This window comes from Apiospora marii (genome assembly GCF_038362585.1).
Source record: "Apiospora marii strain CBS 49790 chromosome Unknown utg000004l_segment0_segment0, whole genome shotgun sequence".
Taxonomy (NCBI): Eukaryota; Fungi; Ascomycota; class Sordariomycetes; order Amphisphaeriales; family Apiosporaceae; genus Apiospora; species Apiospora marii.
Genome location: NW_027117375.1, coordinates 1,632,582 through 1,656,930, shown reverse-complemented (window position 1 = coordinate 1,656,930; position 24,349 = coordinate 1,632,582). Strand labels below are relative to the sequence as shown.

Sequence of the window (24,349 nt, the reverse complement as noted above, 5' to 3'; positions counted from 1 at the left end):
AGTTCGAACCATCTTATTAAATGGGTCTGTCTATACGCATTCATTTTGCTTCTTTGGTTGGAACGAGACGAAGTATGCCGTGGTGACTGGTGAGTGTAAGAGCTGACCCCCGCACTTGAATAACCTTGGAACACGCAGAAGACCCCGGAGTCTCGGGGTCTCTGCACCTACATAAACTCAAATACCATCCATTATAAATTCGGGATCGAACAGCAGCCCCCCGCTTACTTGCGCATGCCTCATTGTCTTCGCTGGGAGGTTTAGACGCCGGTTCCATCAAATACATCAAGGCGACATGCTGCAACCCAGACCGTCTTCGGACCACGAAGTCCTCATCGTAGGCGGAGGCTCTGCGGGGCTCTGCGCCGGGATCTGGCTGGCGCGGTGCGGCATTGACTTCCAGATCCTGGAGCGCCGCGACGGGCCCATGAGACAGGGGCAGGCCGACGGGGTGCAGTGCCGCACGGTCGAGGTCTTCGAGAGTTTCGGGATCGAAGGACCGCTGCTCCGGGAAGCCTGCCACGTGCTCGAGCTCGCGTTCTGGGCGCCATCTGACAGTGTCGGCTTGGGAGAAACGGGGAAGACTGGAGGGAAGAAGACGGGGGGCATCGCAAGGACGCATTACGCCCCTGACACGGAGCCGGGGATAAGCCATATGCCTCACGTCATTCTGAACCAGGCGCGGATGAATGGCATCATGACGGAGGAAATGACCAGGGCCGCAGGAAGAGATATGATTGAGTACGGGGTTGAGGTGGTAGATGTCAGTGTCGACGAGGAAATAGCGAAAGATCCGGATGCATACTGTGTTAATGTTACTGCAAAAGAGAACGGAGCGACGAAGCATATGCGGGCTAAGTATGTGATAGTGAGTAAGCACCCTATCTCTTCTTCGATTCGAATCAATGCTCGCGGTATATTGTTCCTGGTTTTGCGTAGTCATACTAATTTGATGCGTATTTTAAGGGGTGCGACGGAGCGCATTCCACAGTTCGGAAGTCCCTTGGATTCAGGATGATAGGTGACAGCCATGATGCTCTGTGGGGTGTCATGGACATATACCCACGTACCAACTTCCCCGATATCCGGAAGAAGGTCCTGATCAACTCGGAAGCCGGCAACATGGTGGTTATCCCCCGCGAGGGCGACTACCTCGTGAGGTTCTACATGGAGCTGCCCAAGTACGCGGGTGCCGCGGCCGACATCACGCTGGCGGACCTGCACGAGAAGGCGCGGCTGATCTTCCGGCCCTACGAGATGGAGTTCGCCGACACCACGTGGTGGTCCGCCTACGCGATCGGGCAGCGCCAGGCCGACCACTTCACGGCGGCCCACCGGGTCTTCCTCACGGGCGACGCCTGCCACACGCACTCGCCCAAGGCCGGGCAGGGCATGAACGTGAGCCTCCAGGACGGGTACAACCTGGGCTGGAAGCTGGCCGCCGTGCTGCGCGGGCGCGCGAGGCCCGAGCTGCTGGAGACGTACGTCTCGGAGCGGCAGAAGGTCGCCGCGGAGCTCATCGAGTTCGACCGCCACTTCACCCAGCTCTTCTCCACGGCCTACCGAAAGGAGCACGGCATCACCCCTGAACACTTCCGCGAGCAGTTCGTCAGGTCCGGGAGGTACACTGCGGGGCAGGCGCTGAAGTATGACGAGTCTGCCATCGTCTGCTTGGAGGGGTCGCGGGGTTCGGCGAAGCGCTTGGAAGTCGGTATGAGGTTTCCGAGCGCGCAGGTTGTCAGGGTCTGTGATGCAAAAGCAATGCAATTGGTCAAAGCCCTCCCCTCAGACTCTAGTTGGCATATCGTGGTCTTTGCTGGAGACTATCGCGATGGCGAAGCCCCAGCGCGGTTAGACCAGGCAAGTCATAGTCTACCCTACGTACATGCGTGCCTTGATATCGACGTATAGGTAATGCATGCTAACAGTGGTCAGGTTTCGCGTGAACTCTCTGAGATAGTGAGCCGGTTTACGCCGGAAGGGGTCCAGCCAGACAGCATATTGCACCTCGTTCTTGTACTTTCTGGAAGCAGGACAGAAATCGGCATGCAGCAGATACCCAAAGTGTTCACACCCATGACAGGCATACTGGGGTTGAAGTGTGAGCTCTTCGCTCTCAAGAATGCTCATAATGAAGTACTGATTGGAAGTAGGCCTCTTGAACGTTTTTATCGACGACCAAAGCTACAACTCTGTTCACGGCCGTGCTTATGAGAACTATGGGGTGGAGGCAAACGTCGGGGCTCTGGTTGTGATAAGACCTGATCAGTGTAAGTCCCCTACCTGGGATTTTTCTTATCCCTCCGACCCCGAATCCCGCCCCATATTGGAGTATCCATCCCACTGAATTACTGCCCCTGTTAGACATTGCCAAGGTGTGCGGTTTAGATGAAGTCGGACAGCTGGGCTCCTTCTTCGCAGGATTCATGAGGAGGGTTGGTTGACCAGTCAGCGCGCGCACGTAGGGCAAACCTTCGTTGAGTTGAAGAAGCAGGCAGGGCTCGCAGAGCCAAGCCAGATCATATCATGCGTGCATAAGGCTGGAGATATGACACCTTGTGTGCGTGTAACGAAGGTCATTCACCGCTCCTGCTGCTGCTGGGGATTTACCAGCCCGAGGGTATGCCAGGTTTTTGAATGTTTGCTTAACCCAGTCCAGTGCCGCAAGACCGAGAGAGCCAGTCGGATCCACAGCCCCCAGCAGTGGCTTGGTGTCATTGCTCGTTTGTTGGCGCCTGATGTGACCAAAGCGCTTAATCCTTCGAACTTTTCATCTCTCCTAAGTGCGTTATCATTGTCTGCGATCAAGTGCTGGAATTCCGCGGTTGGCCGAATGTTTGTTGGGCGGTTCCATGAGTTCTCCAGATGTCATGTAGCAAGAGCGGGGCGAGATCCCGATAAGGCAAGAGAGCCCGCATCATGGATATTGCCGCAAACCGCCCTTCCGAGCGGGATGATCAAGTTCGCTCGCTCCAGTGGGTTCCCCTACAGACTAGTGGTCATTTGATAAAAGGTAGGTATGCATTCTGTGACACGTACGACAGCGTCAAGAGAGAGAGAGACAAGAAAAAAAAAAGGGCGAGTGGGCGCCGCCCAGAACAAATGAGACTCGAGAGCTTCTGAAGGCCACGTGGTGAGTACTTGTACTACTAGGTTGCATCAAGTAAATGCAAGCAGTTGCATCAGGTAGTTGTAGGTGGAGGGGGAATTATAGGTACTAATGTTAACCTACCTATCCGTGCCGTAAATTCAGTGGCATCTTTTAACAATCAATCTTTAGCTACAGTACAGGACCCTACATACCATCTAGCCCCCCCGAGCGGCCTGCACCTTTGACGCATCCAACCCAATAGGCCTCCACGTCAGGCTGCATCCTCTCGTACTTTCATCCAGAGGTCCAGACACACCCACACACTCCCTGCAAAGCCTGCATAAGACATTGCAAATCACATTCACCCTGACAGAAAAAGGAACCAAACCGAGAAAGTGCCCGCCCCTCCAGATTGATAACCTACACATGTACCTTGGCAGCCCGTCCGGTCGCGCAACCTCGATCTATTAGCTTCTCAACGGGAAAGGCTCCCTAGGAGATACAGTGCACGACGGCTGTTGCACCGCATACCTACCTACATACATACCTCTTAATATATCGCCAACTTCTCCTTGTTGTATATGTAGTCCGCCTCGCGTATCTGCCCCCGCCGCACTTATACGTAGCTGTACTGGCACGCAGCTCCCCCATACACGATCCATTCTAGTGTGGCATGACCCTCTCCCTTTGTTCGTCTCTTATTGTCGTCAACTCCTCTTCCAGCTATGGCTTCCGACGAAGCCGACCCTGACGGGATTGCACGCGGCAACCGGGAAAACCGAGATAGTGGTGTGGGTGACTTCGCGTTGTGAGTTGGGCTCCCCGTTTCGCGCAGTCATGGCCAAGGAATCTGCCGCCGCCCCCACGACCAACCAACCTCTCCTCCACGGCTTTGAGCTAAATATATCCCCGGGGTCCTTCAGATATGGCGGCTCCACCATCCGGACTTTTGAAACCTCGCGGACAGCCGACTCCGAAGTGTTCCACTTTGTCGAGGAGAACGGCCGAACCTATCACTCGTACAAGGCTGGCCGTAAGTCGTCCAATAGCAACATGGCAACCTGTCAACTAATCTCGCGTCATCACTCAAGGCTATTTCCAGCCAAACGATGAAGTAAGTTTCGCAGCTCGCTTGCATGCTTTCATGCCTTATTACTGAACGAACACCCCCGTAGCGTGAGCAACGACGTGAAGGTCAGTCCTTTCTTCTCTCCCTCGCGGGAGCTGGCTTGACCAAGCCATCTGCTACCTAGATTGCTCACGCACATTCATTTATAGCCCTCGAGCATCAGATATGGCTCCTGACGACGGAGGGCAAATTGTTTTTGTCGCCGATCGATGAAGTCTACAACGTGTTGGATATCTGCACGGGAACTGGTTAGTCTCGATCAACTCTACTAGAGCCTTTGATGGGATCGCAACACTAAAACTTGATAGGCCTATGGGCAATATCGATGGGTAAGTCTGACTGGTTGGACTCGTAGTCGCCAAGACCAAATGTTGATGCCATCGCTCACCTGTCTTTCTACGGCATCGCAGCTCATCAATTTCCCGGGGCGCGCATTATTGGCAATGACCTCAGTCCCATTACGCCTCCCAGGTAAGGCCTTGCTTACCCCGACTGCCATTCTCTCTGGGCAATGGTCACATTTACTGTTTAACCAGGATACCCGAGAACTGCCAATTCGAGGTCGAAGATGTCGAAGAATTTCCATGGGTATACTCACATAAATTTGACTTTGTCCACGCTCGAAGTATTTTTGCATGTTTCGATGACACACAACGAGTCATAGAGGAAGCAGTCGCGTCTCTCGAAGACAACGGTTGGCTGGAGATACAGGACTGGTTAGTGCCAATGCGTTGTGACGACGGAAGCTGGGACGGTACTGCGGTAGGTCTCAAAACAAGTCTGTCTGGGAATCGCGTATTGACGGACTTCTTCCAGATTAAACGGCTCGTAGATACGGGTACGGAGTGCCTTCAGAAGGCCGGTCGCACCAACCATACTGGAAAACTACCGGAAATGTTCAAGAGAGCAGGCCTCGCGGACGTCAAAGAAGAGACTATATTATGGCCCAGTAAGCAATATCCTGTGTCCTGTCCATTTGCATCCTTTCCCACCATCGTACCTCGCAGACGTAGGAGCTGCAAACTAATAACCAATCATCAAGTGAACCCATGGGCCAAAGGACAACGAAATAAGGAGGCTGGCCTACTCTGGAGTAAGAAACCGGGGCCCCTATCTTCTTTGCTAAAACGTCGACAGCAACTAACCGCAAAACTTCGCAGTGGAACTCAATAAGGAAGGACTAGAATCCATGACCCTTGCACTGCTTACAAGATACGGGAACTTAACCAAGGATGAAGCCATGGAGCTCATCACGATGGCTAGGGTGGACTTGCGAGACACCAAGATACATGCATATCTCCCAGCGTAAGTTTTAAGACACTTGGCTGGCGACTGTCGTGACCGAGCTAAGACGTAATCACAGAACGATAGTAATGGGGCGGAAAGCACCTCAGGGGGACGGGGAATCATAACGGACTCTACCTAGGACACACATGTGTATATACGAGGGGCATAACTTGGGCGCACGTAATCAGCTGGGAGTTGACGGAGGCATTCACATGCACTCCCTGTTTAAGCATAACATGATAGGTAGTCAATTTGATGCAAGATGTGTCACCCCCTTTTCAGAAGTCGCCATAATTGAAAGATCGCTTGATCGGAAAATAACTTTTTATTCAGAGTTGGGTATCAAATGGGTTCCGCTCCGCGAGACTCAAACCTCGCAATTTTACCGAGACAAGAGGCAATCATGATGATAACTGCAGATTCTCTCTTATTGGCCGTCCGTCGCCAAACTCCTCCATATACACCCTCCTCAGCTCGAATCCCACCTCGACGGTGATAAGGATGATGATGATCCATTCGAGCCGGTGGCCCTTCTTCTCGCTAGACATTTCCCTCATGACAGCGACCAGCTCGTTGGCATAATCAATCCGCGTGTTCAGCTGGGCGATGCGCGGCTCCACATCCAGTGCCTTGCCGACACGATCGTAGTACTGCTCCAGCTTGGACTCCTTATCCCAGAACAAGTCGGGGAGGGACTCGGCTAGCTCGTACTCATTGAGCTGTGATCTCAAGCTCAGCAACTCGCCCGTCTTCTTCAGAACGAAGCGCCTCGGTTGGTTCATTTCCGAGCCGCCTTTCAGAGTGATGGCTACTGGCCTGGCATTCTCGTTGAACTCTTCCATCTGGTTCTCAAGGACCGCCAGTTTCGGGCTTCGGGCCAGACCACTGGAGAAGGCAACCTTGTCCCATGTCAAATCGGCACTCGAGCCGTTGCTTTCTGTGCTCCTGGCCTTTGTACCCAGCACCACCTCCTCGCCTCTCATGTAGCTGGTGTCTCTGGAATCGTCTGTCGTGAACTCAAGCTCTTCCATTTCTGCGCGGTTCACGTGGGGGACCTCGGCAGCACTGAACAGCTGCTTGGTAGCGATCTTCATGACCACATGAGAGGGAACAGACCAAGCGACCACAGTACCGGAGTCGAAGACAAAGATGTCGCCCTTTGCTGCCCTCGCATGTATGACCGTAGTCGTGTTGAGGCCCGCCGCGTCCGGGTCGAGATCGTAGTTGTGCAGGCTCAGGATCTCTTCAACCTTCTCCATGTCGAAGGATTGCGCAACGCATATCGCCAGTATCTGGTTTTCGTAATTGACCTCCGGCGCTTCCGAACCCCATATTGAATTCTCCTTCTTCGCCGCAGCCTTCTGGATCTGCGTTTTCGCCGTGGCGCTCCGGCGCTTTTTGGAGGCAACCGGTCTGGCAGGTCGTGGCTTGGCCGCCGCCGTGCCCGTCGAAGAGGCCCTCGGGGTCGCAGCCTGCTCACGTGCTCCGTCTTCTACTGCCTCCAATACGGAGCTGTCGGCTTTCTCGCCATTGGCCGCGAGCAGACTATTTGACGTGAAGAAGTTGCGCCGGCGGGGCAGAGCCAGCACGGAGCTCTGGTGAAAGCATCGTGCGGGACGTGGGGTCGAGATAGCCGTATGTAGCCCGCGCGCGACCGAGCGGCCGACCTGGTGGATTGAAGGACGCATTGTGGCACCACCACCGTTAGAATGAAGAGGGCGTTACTGGGTATGTGTGCGAGCGAAGAGGCTATGAAGCGGTGACAAGTACAAAAAAGTATATTACTCCCAATCTAGAACGCCAATGCCGGTTCGACTCGGGCGGGATCTATCTTTTGGTGCCGGATGGAAGCGCTGCACATCTGTTTGGGTAGTGCACGGGTCTGGTAGAAGAAGTCAGAACTCTAACCGTCAAGACCCCCAAAAATGACAGCTTCCAGAAGGGGCCCGCTGTAAAGTTTATCGATAACGCCCCATCAACTGCTCATCCCGCTTCTACGTAATCAATTGATACTTCATATTGGTCGGCTGGTGGGCGAATTTCCCTTCGCGACGCCGCAGCGAGAGCCAGCTTGTGTTCAACTGTCCAGCCACGACGCTCAATAATCGAATGTCGTAGTATTATATAAATCTTTTCTAGTCTTTCCAGACCCGGACGATCCAATGCGACCAATATAGCAGCAGCAGCACCATGCCCGCTCAGGCGAAGATGGCCACCCAAAGCGGGAGAAGTCTATTGGGCACCCAAAGTGCGGTACAGACGCTTTCGAGGTTGACGACGACCCGAAAGCATCGCACTCCATTCCTGACCACGTCTGCGACGCGCGTATTAGGCTTGTGGCTGCAACGCAACGATCCGGAACAGCGGAAGCGATACGGATCTCTTTTCAGGACAATGGCGCGAATGCAGAACGAACGTTTGCCGCTCATAACCCTCCAGAAATTGATGAGGAAGAAGCTTGCCGAAGAGGAGACGGAAAAAGAAGCGGCACCAGACGGCAAGGCATTGCCCCAATACGAAGGTCTCCGTGCAATTCTTCAGGGGACCAATCCCAGAGCATGGCAAGATCGACTTAACAGCCTCGCTTCGCAAGGGTGGGACGAGGCAAAACTTGATCATGTTGTCTGGATTCTGTCGGCCAAGACCGCGGATGCCCGGATCGAGCGCTTCGTTTCCTCGAATGAACCAAAACCGCTGTTCCTTACCAAGGTACTTGTGCAAAGCGACCAACATATACGAAAACCCGAATCTCTTCGAGCAATGACGCACTATATTCAGCGAGTCCACACGTCTTACGCTGAAGACGTTCGCCATTCAGCGAAGCTCAGGACGAAGGATTTCGCCCAATTGCTCACGCGACTTATTAGACATGCACAGAGACTATCTCCCAGCGCCGTCGAGGATCTCGGTGATTTAACGCGTTGGTACATCCAGAGTATACATTTGGAACCCCCTGTTAACGGGGACAAATGTGACAGCAATGGCTACCATAAACGCTGTCGCATCTTCAATCATGCCCTGGACGTGTTCAGCCGACCTGCTCCTATGCAGCCGCTACTTAATAGGGAGTATAGCTGGAGAGCACAATGCCTTCTGCTTCACATGTCAGACACGATGGCTCGCCCTCTTGTTATTGAAAAAACAAGTTATCGTGCTATACGAAAAGTCCTCGTTGGATTGAAGAAATCCACGGCCGAGAGATGGGTAGCCATGAGATACAGCAAGTCGTGGCCTCCATATCGACAAGATTTTGACGGTCATGATGCAAAGCGGACGCACTTGGATGATCAGTCACGTAGCGTGAAAGCCGGGTCTCTCATGACGGCTGCCGGTTACGCAGAGGATGATTACGACCGAGCCCTAGGGGCTCTGGGAGGTATGACTTTAGGCTCGCCTACTGTCCAGACCCGAAGCCAGCCTCCTAAGGAGTGGCGAAATGACAAGAGTCATCAAAACTTCTATACCATGTGGGCCATGAAGATACGATCTACCCGCAATGCCCAAGAGGCCTGGAGGCAATTCAACACGTTCACCGACACGGAACCTACTCTTCAAATCTACGCTGAGATGTTTATGAAGATACAACCTTCAAGAACCAGACTTGAAGCTATCCCCCAGTGTTACGCGGGAGATGCAAGAGAAGCTTCTCCCATCCATGAAGCTAACCTCAGCGAATATGAGCTTGCCAGGTTGAACCCGCCGACGGTTGGTGAGCTATACAGCCGGATGATGAACCACAGAATCAGGCCGGGTGGGACCTGCTTGCAACACCTTGTTTCTATTGCAGACACGGTGGAACAGGGGTTGGAATACCTTCGAGATAGCCTCCTCGACACCGAGGCAGTAAGCCAACTTCGCGTGGGGGCTACACGCCTTGACTACGGCGTTCTGAAGCGCGTACCTCTGCTCGTCTTTAGCAGCTACATCCACCTTCTTTGCAATAAGCAGCCGAATCGTGGTCATGGGGGACACCGGCAAAACCGGGCATTCGGGGAGCTACGGTATGTCCGCCACGCCATCGAGCTCGTCAAAACGCGCCTCAGACCCAACACTTCTGAGTGGGCATTTTTCCGACCGGCATGGCAGATGATATGCAAAGCGCTGGCCCGGCCATATGTCGCTGTACTTGGCGGCAGTGAGCTGGGCAACGCAAGGGAGGCTCTGCATATGTTTCTTGAATTTCAGGAACTATCTGAGCGAGCAATAGGCCCCGATCTCGAGATATTCATTTATCTGTGTCGAGCCTCGCAGAAGGTTCTGGTATTGCAGTACCACGAGGGCATGCCCATACAAAACGACGAACTTGTGGGGGAAGCCCACCGTAGGATAACTGATACCTTTGGCATGTTTAGTTCACACGTGGCCCAACCTGATATCCGACTGTTTCAGTCGATCGGCCCGGTCCATCTACACACATATATGCGCACGCTCGCAATCTTTGGTGATGAAGAAGGGATGGCCAACCTGATTGATTGGACAGTCCGGAACAAAAGTTATTTTGACAACGAGATGGAGCGGATCGGCAAGGGCCAGTCCATGTTGGCCAAGACGCTGTGTGCTTTCGAGGCCTTTACGAGGATGCGCGAGGACCAACGCGCCCATCTGGATTCGCTTATGCAGGACTGGCGATGGCCAACGCCAGAGGAGGTGCAAGACTATGTCGAGGCAGATACTACGGGGATATCACGAAAATTATACGAGCAGGTCAATGGGATGCCTGATAACGAATCGCCTAGCGACGAAATCATTGGCGATGGAATGACTAGCAATGCGGTAGCCGGCTAGTCCAATTAAAACTATAGAAGACCATCCCTGCTTGCCAGTCTTCGCAACCGTCCTAGCCATCGTGACATAGCAAGAAAAGGGGCGAAGCTCGGGAGGGAGATGGGGGGTCAGTCGTTATACATACGCCCCGGTTTAGCGCACGCCCCGGTTGGTGCAATACTGATACTCATATTACTTCAATGAGATGATCTAGTAGATGCACTGCAGCTGGAAAATCAAAAGCATCAGTCATGATTATTTGGTCGCATTTCAACATTTCGAACTTTCATTCCTCATGTTTTGATTTGCGAACAGCTCTCCATTCCGTGTGGAATGTTATGTACCTACTTGGATGCAATGCAATGCATGCCGACGACGCGCTTGGTAAAAAGCGGCCGAGGGCGTACCTCGATGAACCAATCTTTATTGGGGGAGGCTGGTGCAGCCCCGCCAAATCAGGTACCTGGCCGCTCTCATTGGCGCAAATGGGGCTTCTTTCTTCTAAGAGTTCTAGCGGCCTCCCTAGACCCCCTTAGATCCTCCAGGGTTGGACCCGTCCCCAGGAACGCGTTTGGCAGGCAGATACGCCAAATGCATCTTTAATTGATCTCTGTCAGGCAGCAGACCACCACACCATACATACCGTTTTGGACATCACCATCTTGCCGTTCGCCACAGAGCCTCAGGCTCGCTCCAGTCCTGTTGATACTCCTCCATCTTTGCTCACCATTGATCAGTCTGGCTATGGGACAGTCCATTTCACTTTGGCGATAACATAACACTGGCTGTGGGCAATACCCTCTCTCGGTAACAGGAGACTGTCCTACTTGAAAGGTGTTATCTCACACACATATTGTTTTCTATAATAGTTTATCGGCCCTTTTCTTTTCTTCCTCTTTTCCACTCGCTCCACACTATCGCATCTGGGTTGCAAATCCTGGAAATTTCAAGTTTGGGGGGACGCCTGTTTCGGAGCTTGGAGATAGCCACCATCCTCTATCGCCCGGTGGCTCAGTCGTCAACTTGGGCATTGAAGAGCATGTTAACTTCATGACATGCAAGGAGCTCGGGCCTGCGATAGGAACGTATGAGATCGTGGCGGACAGAATATGCCCGATCCTCTATATGGTCTGTGGCCAGAAGATGGTGCTATACCAAGCGATGGCCAATGGACTGACCAATGGGCCGACCAAGTCGCGGGGGGCGTGGGGCTTGGCCTCGGTGATCTGCGTGAGGTAACTCCTATCGAGGGGACCATTGCAGACCAAGATCATGATTATTCGACATGGTTCAATTCTACGGTTGTATCGGACTTGGGGGTTACACCAATTAGTCCTGCACCTTGGCCAAAGTCTATCGATGGCGATGGGTTTGGTGAAGATAAGCTCCCGTCCTGCAGTGACGAAGCGACAGTCAAAAGTGAGCCAAAGCTGGACCCTATATCCAAAAGCTTGGTGCTGGAGCTTCCGAGTTCGACTCTAAGCAACCCAAGATCACAGTATCATGGATTCGTGCCCCCAGCTCCCCAAAAGAGAGAATGGCAAGCAGTTGAGGCGCTGCTGGAAGTGTTAACGGAATCTGGGCATGAGGCCGAGCCCGACTACATCGAGTTGGAGCTCTCTCAATTCACTGTTTATGTCAACTCTTCGCATTACCCTTCGGAATTGCGCCCACTCCAACACTTGTGCACGCGGGCTGCCTCCGACACTTTCTACTTCGACGGCGTTCTCAGCGCCACAAATCCGATTACAGGTACCAAGATGAGTTTCTACGTCCAGAGGATCCCATTCCAGGAACTGCCAATTGAGGCCTACGGCGAAGATGATGATACGGTCCAGAGTATCTGGATCCGCTCAGATCACAACAAGAAAAGGGAACTCTATTACAAGCTTGGTACCCCATCAAGCGAGTATAAAAGGTTATACTTGCCTTTCCTCTGGATTGCGGATTTAGCACATCATGTCATTACGTACTGCGCCGACATGCGCGCCAAGGGCCGAATGGCCATGCTAGAAGATTTCCAATCACGCTTCAAAATCTTCCTTTGCCGCAGGCACAAGGCATCAGAGGTTTTCCAGTCATGGGCGGCGGCACATCACAGCGATGACTTCCGAACAGCCGTGGTCACCAACAAGGACTTTATTTGGAAAGAAGCTGTAGGAACAGGGGATGAGCAACCGGGCAGACCATTCCATCACTTTTGGAAAGAGATCGAGGGCGCATTTTACCACCCGAACCTCCCTTCTATGGCTCAGACCTTGGAAGAAGACGGCGGCAGCGATGCGAAGGTTGCGAAAACCATTGTTACCCCTTATATGTACGAAGTTTTCAAGGATATGCCGTTTGGGGACGTGCTCCAACAGACAAGTTTAACCACTGCGACTCAAGACCGGCAAACCGCAATGGTACGAGGAACATCTCAGTACTATATATATGGCAGTGATCAATCTTTCGAAGAGCATCTTCTTTCCAAAGACGTTGATGTTGGAGAACTTGCTTGTTCAATACGGCCCGGAGATGTTATTTCAACGCCCCCTGACGGTGCAGAAACCGATACCAAATGGAGAATTGAAAAGTCACATCACCCGGAGCAAGACCACAAATGGTACGGTGTAGTGCAAAAAGTCCACTCGTCCAGAGGGACTCGGTCATTCGACGTCATCTGGTTGTATCACCCGAGAGACACTCCTTGCGGCGTGATGAAGTATCCTTTTCGCAACGAGTTATTCTTGTCTGACTTGTGCAATTGTGAGGGATCAGGGAAAGTTGAGGCGAAGGATGTGATTGCCAAACATGACATCAACTGGTTTGGTACTCCTGGCGACCCCGGGCTGTTCGTGCGGCAAACCTACCTTGCGGATGATAAGAGATGGGTGACGCTCAAACCAGAACATCTGTTTTGCGAGCACAACAAGAAGAGAGGAAAGCAACCAAGCCTAGAATGTTACCGCCCTGGAGACACTGTGCTTGCTGATATCAGAAACGACTATCTGCGGGCTTTCGTGGTCGATGCGACTTTCCATCAGAATAAGCAACAAATGGTGCGACTACGGCAACTTTTGAGACGAAAAGAGGTAGACGGAACAGCACCGAGTTGTGCCCAGAACGAGTTGGTGTACACTGACAAGTTCGTCGAGGCAAAGCTAGATGCGGTAACCCGGCCATGCTTGATACGCATCTTTCGTTATAATGAACAACTCGATAGGCTCGATGAGGAGATTACCGCACCATACGATCGCAATGGCACTGGCGATGCCTTTTTTATCACGCACAAGGAAGTCCGCAATGAGCAGGGCGAGGTTTGTTACATACCTCTTGGTGATGGTGATATCCCAATACTACGCCAGGGATTCCACCCAGACCATGCGACGAAGCTACCCAAGCTTAGCGGGTTGGATCTGTTCTGCGGCGGCGGCAACTTTGGACGCGGGCTTGAAGACGGTGATGGTATTGAGATGAAATGGGCCAACGACTTGTCCCCAACTGCCATTCATACGTATATGGCCAACTCGAAATCCGGTTGCACGCCATATCTTGGCTCGGTAGATGACCTACTTCATGCAGCAATCACGGGTGCGAAAGGCGCACCGGAACCCGGCGATGTACACTTTATCTCCGGTGGCTCACCTTGCCAGGGGTTTTCTGTCCTGACAAACAACAAGAGCACGCCACAGCAACGAAAGAACCAGTCGCTCATCGCCTCCTTCGCCTCCTTCATTGATCTTTATCGCCCGTATTACGGACTACTCGAAAACGTTGCTTCGATCGTGCAGCCGGAAAGCAGAAAGGAAAGCTGCTTCTTCTCACAGCTCGTCTGCGCCATCGTCGGCCTCGGATACCAGGTGCAGATACTCCCACTCGAGGCTTGGTCGTTTGGGTCGGCGCAGAAGCGCATCCGGCTGTTTTTGCTCTTTACAGCCCCTGGGCTGCGGGCGCCTAGACCGCCTTGTCCATCCCACTCCCATCCTCCAGGGACACAGCAGAGGAGTTTCGGTAAGATGTCCAACGGATTGCCTATTGGCGAGCGCTATTTTGGACCTACGCCCTTCAAGTTTGTCAGTGCGCGGGAGGCTTGTCGAAACCTGCCAGGCATATACGACGGTTTGGCCGACTACTGCGTAGGATGGCCCGATCACAGAATCTTTGGGTTTACGCCCAACTTAAGAGAGCAACTCAAACTCATTCCAACGCAGCCATGGGGGATGAACTTTCGCCAACAGTTCTATGACGATGATGGACGGCCAATCCGTGACGAAAGGATGGACATCGACCGCAAGGTGTTTGACTCGAAGACGGGGAAAAGTAAACTGAGAACCGGGCTAGGTTCGCAAGGATGGGGCCGAGTATACCCGAATCATTTGTTCCCAACTATCACGACCAAGTGCTCCTTGACTGACTCCAAGATTGGGAGGATCAATCACTGGGACGAATGCCGTCCTCTCTCGGTCATGGAAGTCAGACGGGCGCAGGGTTTTCTTGACCATGAGGTGGTTATGGGCAGGCCAACCACGCAATGGCGTATCGTGGGCAACAGTGTCGATCGGCATGTTGCTTTGGCTCTTGGTCTGGCGATTCGCGAGGCTTGGTTTGGTACGCTTTGGGAAGACGGGAACAGCCTCCACGCCAACGCAGCGTGGATCCTATCGGCCAACGGCTGCCTGTGGAGGACGACGGCATGCTCCCTACCCCAGATGAGATTGAGCTCGTGCCGTACGAAGGAATGGATCTCATGGAACCGGCCACGGAGTCGTCTGATGAGGATAAGGTCTTCAGGGACACGCCAGGGGGGTGGTTATACGAGCTCACGCCTGCTACGAGTATCGACGGGAACGATGATGTCGGTGCATCGCACGAGAGAGGTCAGAAACGTGCTAATCCCTTCCTATTCGAGTTCATGTCGAAGAAGCTACGGGAAAGTGCGGATTTGGGATGAGCAGACGAGCGAGCTGGGTAGTTGGAAACATTGGAGGGCATAGGCACTAGAGGATGCCAGAAAGCTACACTTTGCACCAAAATGCAATAGAGCCATATACATAGCTTTGGATACGAGGTTATAGAAACATTGGGGTGGCTTTGGGCTGCGCAATGGGCATGGCGTACGGGCAAGTGGTTCAGGCTACACTGCGTGCTCGATGCGACACATATAAATATATGCAGGATTTGAACTCGAACATTCTTGGGCCGCGAATACTGGTCAGCCGGCTTCAGCCGGCTGAGGGCCAGTATGATATAGCTGGTTCTCCGTGATGACTACAATTGAGGCAATGACTTCAGTGGCACTTCCACGCTGAGGAGGGGTGGCTTGCGCCAATCTCTGGATTTCCATGGGCAAGCTTTTGGTCCTCGTGGGCGCCTTGGAATTCGGTGATGACGCTATCAAAGCCCTTGTCGGCTGTCTCACCAGACTGACAACCGCTCCCTGGCATGGGCGTGGCTGTCCTGGCACGCTACCCTTTCCTGCAAATACCTAGATATATCCCAATCGGCCCGTCTACTCTATCAACTCTTCTTCAATTTCGGTAGTGATCGACCGACAATTCGAAGGCCTCGCTGATCTGTATCCGTTTCTGCACGATCTGTACACACTCGATAGCCGGTTGGCGGTGGGGATCAGTTAGTCGATGACCTCCTTCAAGGGGAGAGGCAGGCTTTTTGCCAGCCTCCGCGGTGGTTATGGCCTTCATTCAAAAGCCTCGTGATCGCGAAGATGCCCTCATTAAGTTGCTGGTGACCCAGGGTCTGGGGCTCTTGGCTCTCTCTCTTCTTCTCTCTCGCTAGACTGACCACTGCAGAGATATATATATTCAAAGAAGGAGAGAGAAGAGCCTCAGAGAGGGAAGAAACACTCGCTCTCCAAAAGAATAAGACAAGCAAACAAGAGACAGAAGAAAGAAAGCTTACTGAGGATCGGTTGCCGCGGCTATGCATCAATCTCAAGCGCGGCGATCCATTATCCTCCTGAAGCTGAAGCCCAAGCCCAGACGACCCAGGCATGTCACTCCCTCCCCCACCACGCGCCAGATCCGAGGTCCGCAAGGCTTCGATGCCCGATGCCCCTGCCGCTACCCTGTCGACAACATGGACGGACTCGTACACGAGGAGGTGCCGACGGCCGGCTACGATCCCTGCCGAGAGTCAGGCTGGACCGATGCCATTTGACAACAACATATGGGATCCTCTGCGGCAAACTCGCAGCCGTAGCGGTAGTCAACTCCAGCACCAGCAGTCCGCAGGGGCCAAGAACGCCGCCACGATGTCGCGTCCCTACCCTACTCCACTGCAGCAAGACCAATCGATATTCGAGCACGACCAGTATCACCCGCAGCAGACTGCCTACAATCAGCAGCAGCAGCAGCAGCAATCGCACTACCAAGCGTACCACCCCAGCTTTCAGGCAGTGGAGTACCAGCAGCAGTCGTCTCAGCAGGAAGAACCAGAAGCACCGCCGACACCATGGCCCACCTTTCCGCTCCCGGCCCTGCAGATGAGACGGGATTCCTCCCGCACCCTTGCGCCGACAATGGCACCGGCGGCTCTAGACTCAGGAACGGAGCTCGCCACAAGAAGCTTCAGTCTACCCATGGCGAGGGATGTGGCGACTAGAGGCGAGTTCGGGCCGTTAGTAACGAGAGGGAGCGAGAGCGGGAGAGTGCCGCCGGCCGTGGCTATGATGGTCGTCATGAATCCCTCGGGGGACGAAGGAGCATTGCAGACGTATAGCGGCAGCTCACTGGATGGATACAATTACGGGTAGGTACTGATCATCTACCCCTGAGCCCCTGAGCCCCTAGTCCCTTGGCATCAATACCTCCCTGGCTCCAAGACACTAACATAGACTGAATTTGTAGCAGACACAACAGCACAGACAGCCGCACGAGTCTCAGCAAAAGCCTCCTGGCGCCACCGGTGGCATCACGTGAGGGGGGTGCAGATGCGGCTAAGCGACACCGGGCGGAGCGTCGCCGGTTCCGGATCATGGCGAGCTTGGGCACGATTACGGCCATTGCTACGGTGGTGCTGGCTGTTTTCACGGCGCTGAACTTTTATTCTAACTTGAAAGCGTAGAAGCAGGACTGAGCTTGAGGGCCGGCGGTCCTGGAGAGCAGAATAAGGGGGGTTGCCGCTCAGTGGGTGCGAACAGGCCGGGATGTGATAGCATAAGCAACATGGCATCTGCAAGCAATGTATGAATGCCGTTCGAAATGGCCAGATGTAACTCCACAAAGCTGATTCCCACCCCAATGTTAAGGGGTTGCAATACGAGATTCATCACTTGTTATCTTTGACAACAGAACCACCACGTTTTTGGTCCTCTGGTACATCGAATTGGTGGTGAGTGATGCTTACGTACTGGTACTTGATCACGATATGCCGGACGCTGTGTTACCCATGGCCCGAGTTGTCCCGGATGTCCTTTCCCCTGATCGGTCGATGTAGAAGGAAGCATCGTTCGGGTGAATCTGCAGGTTCGAATGATCAATCCAACCCAGTCCATGCGGGGCCATGTTCAAAGCAAGAATAAAACTGTCAAATAGAGTTCGTCATTCAGTGTATAGGACGAAAGGGGGTACCGATCCAACCGAGAGAGGTAGAGATGACGGAATTGGATTTGTCACTTGGCGTAACCAATGACCAGCCAGATGGCTCAATTGATGCTTCCAAATATGTTTCAGATAACAAGGCGTCGATTCAGCTTTCAAAGAACGGATGTAACGATGCATCTCGATATACCCCGGTCACATCGAGTAACCCAGATGTGGCTATCATTAGATGGCCAAGAGGAACCCCAGATGGTAGATCCATGGCCTCGATTGGGCCCAAAGGTTACGCGAATATATATCAAACATGATTACGCGTCGCAGGCACGTGTCTCCTGGGCTAGAAAAAGGCGACGGTGTGTGTAACGGTGCTAGGATCTTCGAGCCTCAATCCCCAGGAAAGGGGGCCACTGGCCAGGTCGGCTCCCAGCTAAGGGGTCCTAGACGCCACAGCCGCGCAAGCAACCACGAGATCCGCGCGGATAGACTTTCCGGTGAGAGGACAGCCAAAGCCGATCATGTCGCACCGAAAAGGGGCTGTTGCATAATCTCATATATCCCCTGGTACCACAATGAGAGAACGCCTGTCAGTGTCGGTGTCCAGCCGGGATTGGGCGAGCCGATCCACTCGCTAGTCAGCCAAGTGCTCGACGGAACGTTGTGAGTTCACTCGATAGCAATTGGGCATACCTGCGTGGACGGCGGGGCCAAGTGTTGAGGTGTATCGGGCAGGTTGTTGAACGGTACATTTTGTGTGCTGGCCTTCGCTCAAGTTTCGAGCCTGCAATTTGCTGCTCACCTACGGAGTACAGCCCTCTGGGATTGACGTGCTATATTTATTAGGCTTCCACTGCTAAAGACTGACCCTCAAAAATAGTCAACCGGCTGAGAGGCAACGTAACACTTCTATCGGTGATACAAGGAGGGCGAAAGATTGTGATGCTAAGTATAAATGTGCGTAGCTTGTGGCCCCAACTTCCTAGAGGCACATCGAGAACGAAGATGAGCCGTGCGTTCAGCTGAAGAGATGCGGTGACACTCAAGCTCGCTTCTCCTTGAACCGGACTTGTTGGTCGTGGTGCACAGTATGCAGTCATGGATGGGTGCGCGTAAACCCCATCCCAATTGTTCGTTTGCCGAGAGCCGCGTGGGCGCAGTTGCCGTAAGGGGCGGGTGTGGCTGATGCGTGCTTGCATCCCGTTGATTCGCGAAGGCAGCCACTGGACGGACGGTTATCTGGGTACGTTAGGAGTTTAGTGGCACCTGCTTATGGTGTCGTACAAGTGGTCATCTTGAGATCCAAGACAACGTTGACTCTGCGCTCCCCTGGCAGTGGGCGCATTACCCCCGTCAAGCGAGGCGAGGGCTGAGGGAAGAGAAGTACTTGGGGAAACCCTGTAACCAGGCAAGAGCCATCGGTGACCTTCGTCGGAGGGTGGCGTGGCCCGTCTGTCGCCGGCGACCTAGCACATATTAAAAGATAACGGTGTTCGTCTCAGCCTGGTCTTTGCTGGCGGCACGATACCGAGTCGACGGAAAAGGAAGGATGGAGAGTCCTGTACTGTTGGACATTCCTCTTCGCTCCCCCCAAGACATACAAAGGATAGCCTTCACCGGGAAGATCTTCGACCAACGTCGTAGGCGAAGGCGCCCAGGCTTAGCCAGGGCGTGCGGGTGGGTGGTATCCATCGTGGAGCGAATAGGACCGGCCGGCCGGCCGGCCGGCCGAAGAGGTATGGGAAACGAATGACGGGAAAGAGGAACTGGCGGTAAAACTCACTCCTGAGTCACCAGGCAGCTACGGCCAGTATGTAGTAGATGTATCGGTGTAACACAAGCTCTCATGACTTGATTACCTAGAGGTGGGTGTCAAGGATCAATACAGTTCCCTCTTACTATCCCATTGCTGCGTCCATGTTCGCTCAGTGACGTACCAAAGACCAATAGCAATCATCACATCTCATTGATTCTGGGAAAGGTGGTGGTATGGCATGGCGGGGTTATCTTCGGCGCATCGTGCATCGTACGCGCAATGTTCACTGTGACGGGTGTGTGCTAGACTTTGCTGCTGCTCTACCCCCCCAGAGCTCAGGCTCCGGACAAGTCGCATTGCTACTACGGTAGCGCCCCCTACTGACTGGGGTGTACGGAATGCGTATGGCATTCAACAGGGGGGCATATACGCCCGCCATTAAGATCAGCGTATTTGCAACAGCTGATCTCCGATGTCGATGAGTTGTCTTCGATGGAAGCGGTATTGCGACCTAGGCGACCGAAGCCCCGGGAAATAAGAGTGCGACCCTGCTTTTACCACGAGGATGTGGTGTATACAGTAAGTGGTGTGTGTCCTGACTCCTGGTGTGTGTAGGTAAGTGAGTGTGTCCGTACCTTGCACTGCAGTGCCGCTAACCCCACCACCATCACCACCAAGTACCACCACAACCGCCCACGCCGCCGTCCCAAGGCGCATGGTCTACGGGCAAGGCAACAGAGAATCCTGGGGAAGCCAAGTCAAAGTGGAAATATCCAGCCAAAATATATCGACGAGCGGTGACTGTCGTTCTCCCAGCGCAGGTGCTCCCCTCCTTTTTCGTTGTAATTGGTCGCCATAAGATCTGTAAACTGTGATCGGAGTCCCAGTATCTGTCAATTGCGCCGATGATGGTCCCGGTTTGGTTGGAGTGGGATGAGCGGTACATGTACCTTGAACCCAAGCGGCGTCAGTTCATGTGTACAAGCTGGAGGTTAGGTACTGCCCCTTCCATGGCTCAGCACATCAATCTGCAAGGTCATGTTACCTACATTTTTATAAAGCCCCGCGCTTTCTGCCCTTCTCTGTGTACATAGTCCACTGTGTCAGACCAGTTGGAAGTAAGGTAAGACTTTGTGTAGATAGGTAGTCTAGTCAGTATATTTGTAACCCAAGATACGCGAGTACCTGCCTTTACCACTTCTAGTTTTGGCACACTCTCTCTTGCGGTCGTCGTATGCCTAGTTCGACTATGCGATCTCAGATTAAAGTACTCGCGTTTGGTCAGTGCTGCCGATATGAGATCCATAGGGCGTCGCGTCGTACGTACACCAGAGCCAGTATTAGGAAACATGTTTCTGGGGCTGGAAGTTGAGGCAAAAGTCAATTTGCAGCTGATTCCAACCCGATCCGCCTGGTCGTCTGAAATATGGGAAGTACTTACATGTAGCTTGTACTGTAGAGGTAGGTCCTATTTTTAAGCATTGCCCTAACGGCTTAGGTCAGTTACGGAACCTCCCGCCTCCAGCGTCGAAATATTCTTTACATACTGTAGGACGGGCACTTGTTGAATATCACAGTAGGCTCTCCCTGTCTTGGGTTTCGCTACAACGGTGTGAAGTAGGCTTGACGCTAAAATGTGGAGGTACCGACGCCCTGTAACAGAAACAATTGAAGCCCGGGGATAGCGTGTGTGCAACAATGGATCTCATGCATCAATTGATCCCCCACACTTTCCTTGACGCCTTCCAAACTGAATGGAATATCAACTAACTACATCGATCAGTGATGTAGGCACTAACAACAATGGATTGTAAGGTACTTAACCTATAACGGAATGCCATAGTGTCCACCTGTTTGTACCCTACTCAGTCAGATCCACTTGGGTTGTCAGGCACACCGAGGATGTCGAGGAAGGAACGAACAACCCTGTGCTCATCTGACTGGATGACAGCCATGGTAGATGGGTTGGATGGCAACACTCCATCTGGAGCGTTGGTTCTTTGCATCTTGCAGAGCCGCCATCGAGTGGCACCATAACTAAGAACGCCTATGTGGGATCGATCAACCGTCTTCCTTGGCGAGCGCACACATCGAAACACCCGTATCGTCAGTCGTCTCATTCGATAAGATGATTAATCTACTCTGCTCTCAACTGCTCGTACGTGAACCCAACTGCCTGGCTCTGACGATGGGAAAGCAAAATGAGATGGGTCGCAAGTCGCCGAGAAAGAAACTGTCGCCCAAGCCAAAGCTTCAGGAGAGACTGTACCTACATATCTCAAGTCATGGTTGGACGTGTGTGTGTGTGTGTGTGTGTGTGCCCGGTAGGTAGGGAAGACGGGAATCTAAGGACCCCTGCTTTCTTCACCTCAAGTACTCGTCACAGGGTACTTGGGTCGGGGCCACCCTGACGATTTGGGGTGGAGGTACACGAGCGCAACGACGCTTCCACCCTCTGAGACTGCTTTCCATCAACTAACCAACACACCTATCAACTATCCATTGAATCGATCCGCCCATGCCCAACACCTGGGCAGTGGGGGGTTCGATGTGCCACATTCATACCTAAAGTCAAAAGAACATACAGGGATCGGCTGCCACACAAGTACGCAGCACATCCTGTCAGCTCCAGCAGGAGAACCCTCCCCTCCTAGCAGTACTCCTGGGTTATTTGCATGCCAGCCGATAAGCATACATGCGTGGTTCTTTCAGACCAGAATCATCTATAAAATAAGAAACCGGCCTCAGCGGAGCGGCGCTAATTCGCTGTCCGAGTACCCGTTGTCCGGGGCCATGCCATAACAGATATCTGAGAGCGGGCGGATAGACATAAGTATCCGGGTTGGGGGTCTGGAGGACGAAGGGAAAGAACAAAAGAACAAGCGAAGCTCGGCTAGCCATGCAGTCTTGTCGCAAGAGAAACATGCCCCAAAAAAGACAATCATGTACCACATCCACCAGAAGTGAGTCGCACAACCCGCGAATGTTATGTACGGGTTTGGATTACGTCAGAAACCATAACGATTGTGTACCTTCTTGTCAAGAGCAGACAGGCAAGGTTCTCGTTGCTGGCAACCATGTTACTTGGCTACTTACTGTTCGATGATTCGTGCTTCATGTGGGAAAATACATGGGATGTATCTATTTTCTTCTTATATGAGTAACAGTATTTCAAGTGCCATTGCTAAGTAGTGAATGAGCACAAAGTCGATTCCATACGCCCTGAGTTTGTATTGCGATGACTTCATGTATTCTGTATCATCCCCAGTACGGGAATATTCCTGTGCAGAGGGCAGGGATAGGGGTGGGAAAAAAAGTCGTTCTTTATTATTTGATAGGTCTGAAAGTCCATTCGATTCCATATGTCTGCTAGTGGACGGAGAGGCTGTTTAAGCTTGGTGGCTTGTACCCGGAGGGTGCTGCGCAGTGGCAGAGTCGCAATTGATCCCTCTCCCTCCCAGTGTGAGGTCTTCACTTTTATTCGACCTCTCACGGCTTGGCTTGGCATGTGCCCCTCCCCCATACACACCTACCTACCTTCTTGGGGGAGCTACATTGGGGCAGAAGCGGAAAAGCTGGTCTGGAAGCATGGGGGAAACAACCCCCAGCTTCACACGCCTGTTCCGTGCCGATCTTGGATGAGCGCGAATGTGCGACGCTTGCTTCCTGACACCAGAACAAAAGTACTCGCGCACGCACACACGCACACACGCACACACTACATAATCGTCACTGCTTCCCACGTTTGCCATTCTTGACCACGCTCTATCTTTCACTTGAAGATAGAGTCCCAGCATTTCTCAAGGCCCATCAAGCCCCTGCAACACTGACAAGTGCCGCGCGACCCCTTCCACTTACCTCGTTAACCAAAGCTTCGGATAGCTTCTGCTACAGGTCGACAGCCTTCGGCATACGCTGCAACACCACCTCTTCTCCGTAATCGTCGCTGCAAACCTCTCTGAGCTGAACTCACCCACGCAGCTCCCTGTCTGTATCAGTTCCTTTCATACTCTTTAGAGTGTTACAAAACAGTGTGCTGTCTCGTCCAGTACTAGTAGCCAACAGTTGGTGGCAGCCTGTACAGCGCCGCTCCTCGCTACAAGTAGTACTGATGCCGCTGTCAACCGAGGCAGTTCAGGGATCGTCGAGGTAGGTCGAGCGGGTTGTCACAGTTCCGTCTTAACCACCGCGAGCGCATGACTGACAAGGCCCTTAGTGCTGGAGGCGGCAGCGGTCGGGCTCGAGATGACGCTGGGGCAGGGCAAGATCGAGCAGGTCGCTTCTTGCAGGCATCGGCGTCGCCTATTGATCGACTAATCGTGTCGGGGCTGACTGGCATTGCCGTTGATCATACCCGTGACCATTCGGCGTTGTTCCGTCGGGTCGACAACGCGATGAGGACGCAGCGGGCCTATAGCGCCCCGTCGGTCAATAGGGCCGTTGCACCATCCGCCGATAGGGACAGCCATAGCTCGAACACAAGCAGGTCGGCTCAAGGTTCACAGAGACCGCCGAGAGCTTCGGAGGTCGACGCCAAGAACGCGTATCAGTATTCTCGCGCTCGCTAGTCGTATTAGCGTAAGGGTTGGTATCACCCCTTACTTCCAGTCGAGCAGAATGGCTAATTGTGCGGTATCAGCACCGCATACTGGACTGGCTCGCGTGCTATGCCCGAGCAGTCTCGGGACCAGGGTAGCTTTACTCTGGCTCGGGGCCAAATTAGTCCGAACCGCGGGGGCTCGGCTGTTGATGACCTCGCCAAGACGGGTGAGGTCAGCAGACTCATG

The 24,349-nt window shown here is 53.2% G+C and overlaps 6 protein-coding genes across 6 annotated transcripts; 5 read left to right on the top strand and 1 right to left on the bottom strand.

Moving 5' to 3' along the window:
- Positions 1–295: 295 nt before the first annotated feature.
- PG985_006462 (FAD-dependent monooxygenase) lies at positions 296–2,444 on the top strand (the record flags this gene model as incomplete). Its single annotated transcript, XM_066826231.1, has 5 exons — positions 296–868; positions 967–1,881; positions 1,936–2,101; positions 2,154–2,270; positions 2,365–2,444. 5 exons carry the CDS (start codon positions 296–298, stop codon positions 2,442–2,444), a joined length of 1,851 nt encoding a protein of 616 aa, XP_066685838.1.
- A 1,484-nt stretch (positions 2,445–3,928) lies between these two features.
- Positions 3,929–4,271, top strand: PG985_006461 (S-adenosyl-L-methionine-dependent methyltransferase; the record flags this gene model as incomplete). Its single annotated transcript, XM_066826230.1, has 2 exons — positions 3,929–4,124; positions 4,267–4,271. The coding sequence occupies 2 exons, from the start codon at positions 3,929–3,931 to the stop codon at positions 4,269–4,271; spliced, it is 201 nt and encodes a 66-aa protein (XP_066685837.1).
- A 1,637-nt stretch (positions 4,272–5,908) lies between these two features.
- Positions 5,909–7,195, bottom strand: PG985_006460 (RMD1-like protein; the record flags this gene model as incomplete). Its single annotated transcript, XM_066826229.1, has 1 exon — positions 5,909–7,195. One exon carries the CDS (start codon positions 7,193–7,195, stop codon positions 5,909–5,911), a length of 1,287 nt encoding a protein of 428 aa, XP_066685836.1.
- Positions 7,196–7,697: 502 nt separating this feature from the next.
- PG985_006459 (uncharacterized protein) lies at positions 7,698–10,292 on the top strand (the record flags this gene model as incomplete). The annotated part of the gene is made up of 1 exon (XM_066826228.1): positions 7,698–10,292. One exon carries the CDS (start codon positions 7,698–7,700, stop codon positions 10,290–10,292), a length of 2,595 nt encoding a protein of 864 aa, XP_066685835.1.
- Positions 10,293–11,380: 1,088 nt separating this feature from the next.
- PG985_006458 (DNA methyltransferase Dim-2) lies at positions 11,381–15,204 on the top strand (the record flags this gene model as incomplete). Its single annotated transcript, XM_066826227.1, has 2 exons — positions 11,381–14,856; positions 14,904–15,204. 2 exons carry the CDS (start codon positions 11,381–11,383, stop codon positions 15,202–15,204), a joined length of 3,777 nt encoding a protein of 1,258 aa, XP_066685834.1.
- A 1,320-nt stretch (positions 15,205–16,524) lies between these two features.
- Positions 16,525–17,336, top strand: PG985_006457 (uncharacterized protein; the record flags this gene model as incomplete). The annotated part of the gene is made up of 2 exons (XM_066826226.1): positions 16,525–17,021; positions 17,123–17,336. 2 exons carry the CDS (start codon positions 16,525–16,527, stop codon positions 17,334–17,336), a joined length of 711 nt encoding a protein of 236 aa, XP_066685833.1.
- Between the last annotated feature and the right edge of the window lie 7,013 nt (positions 17,337–24,349).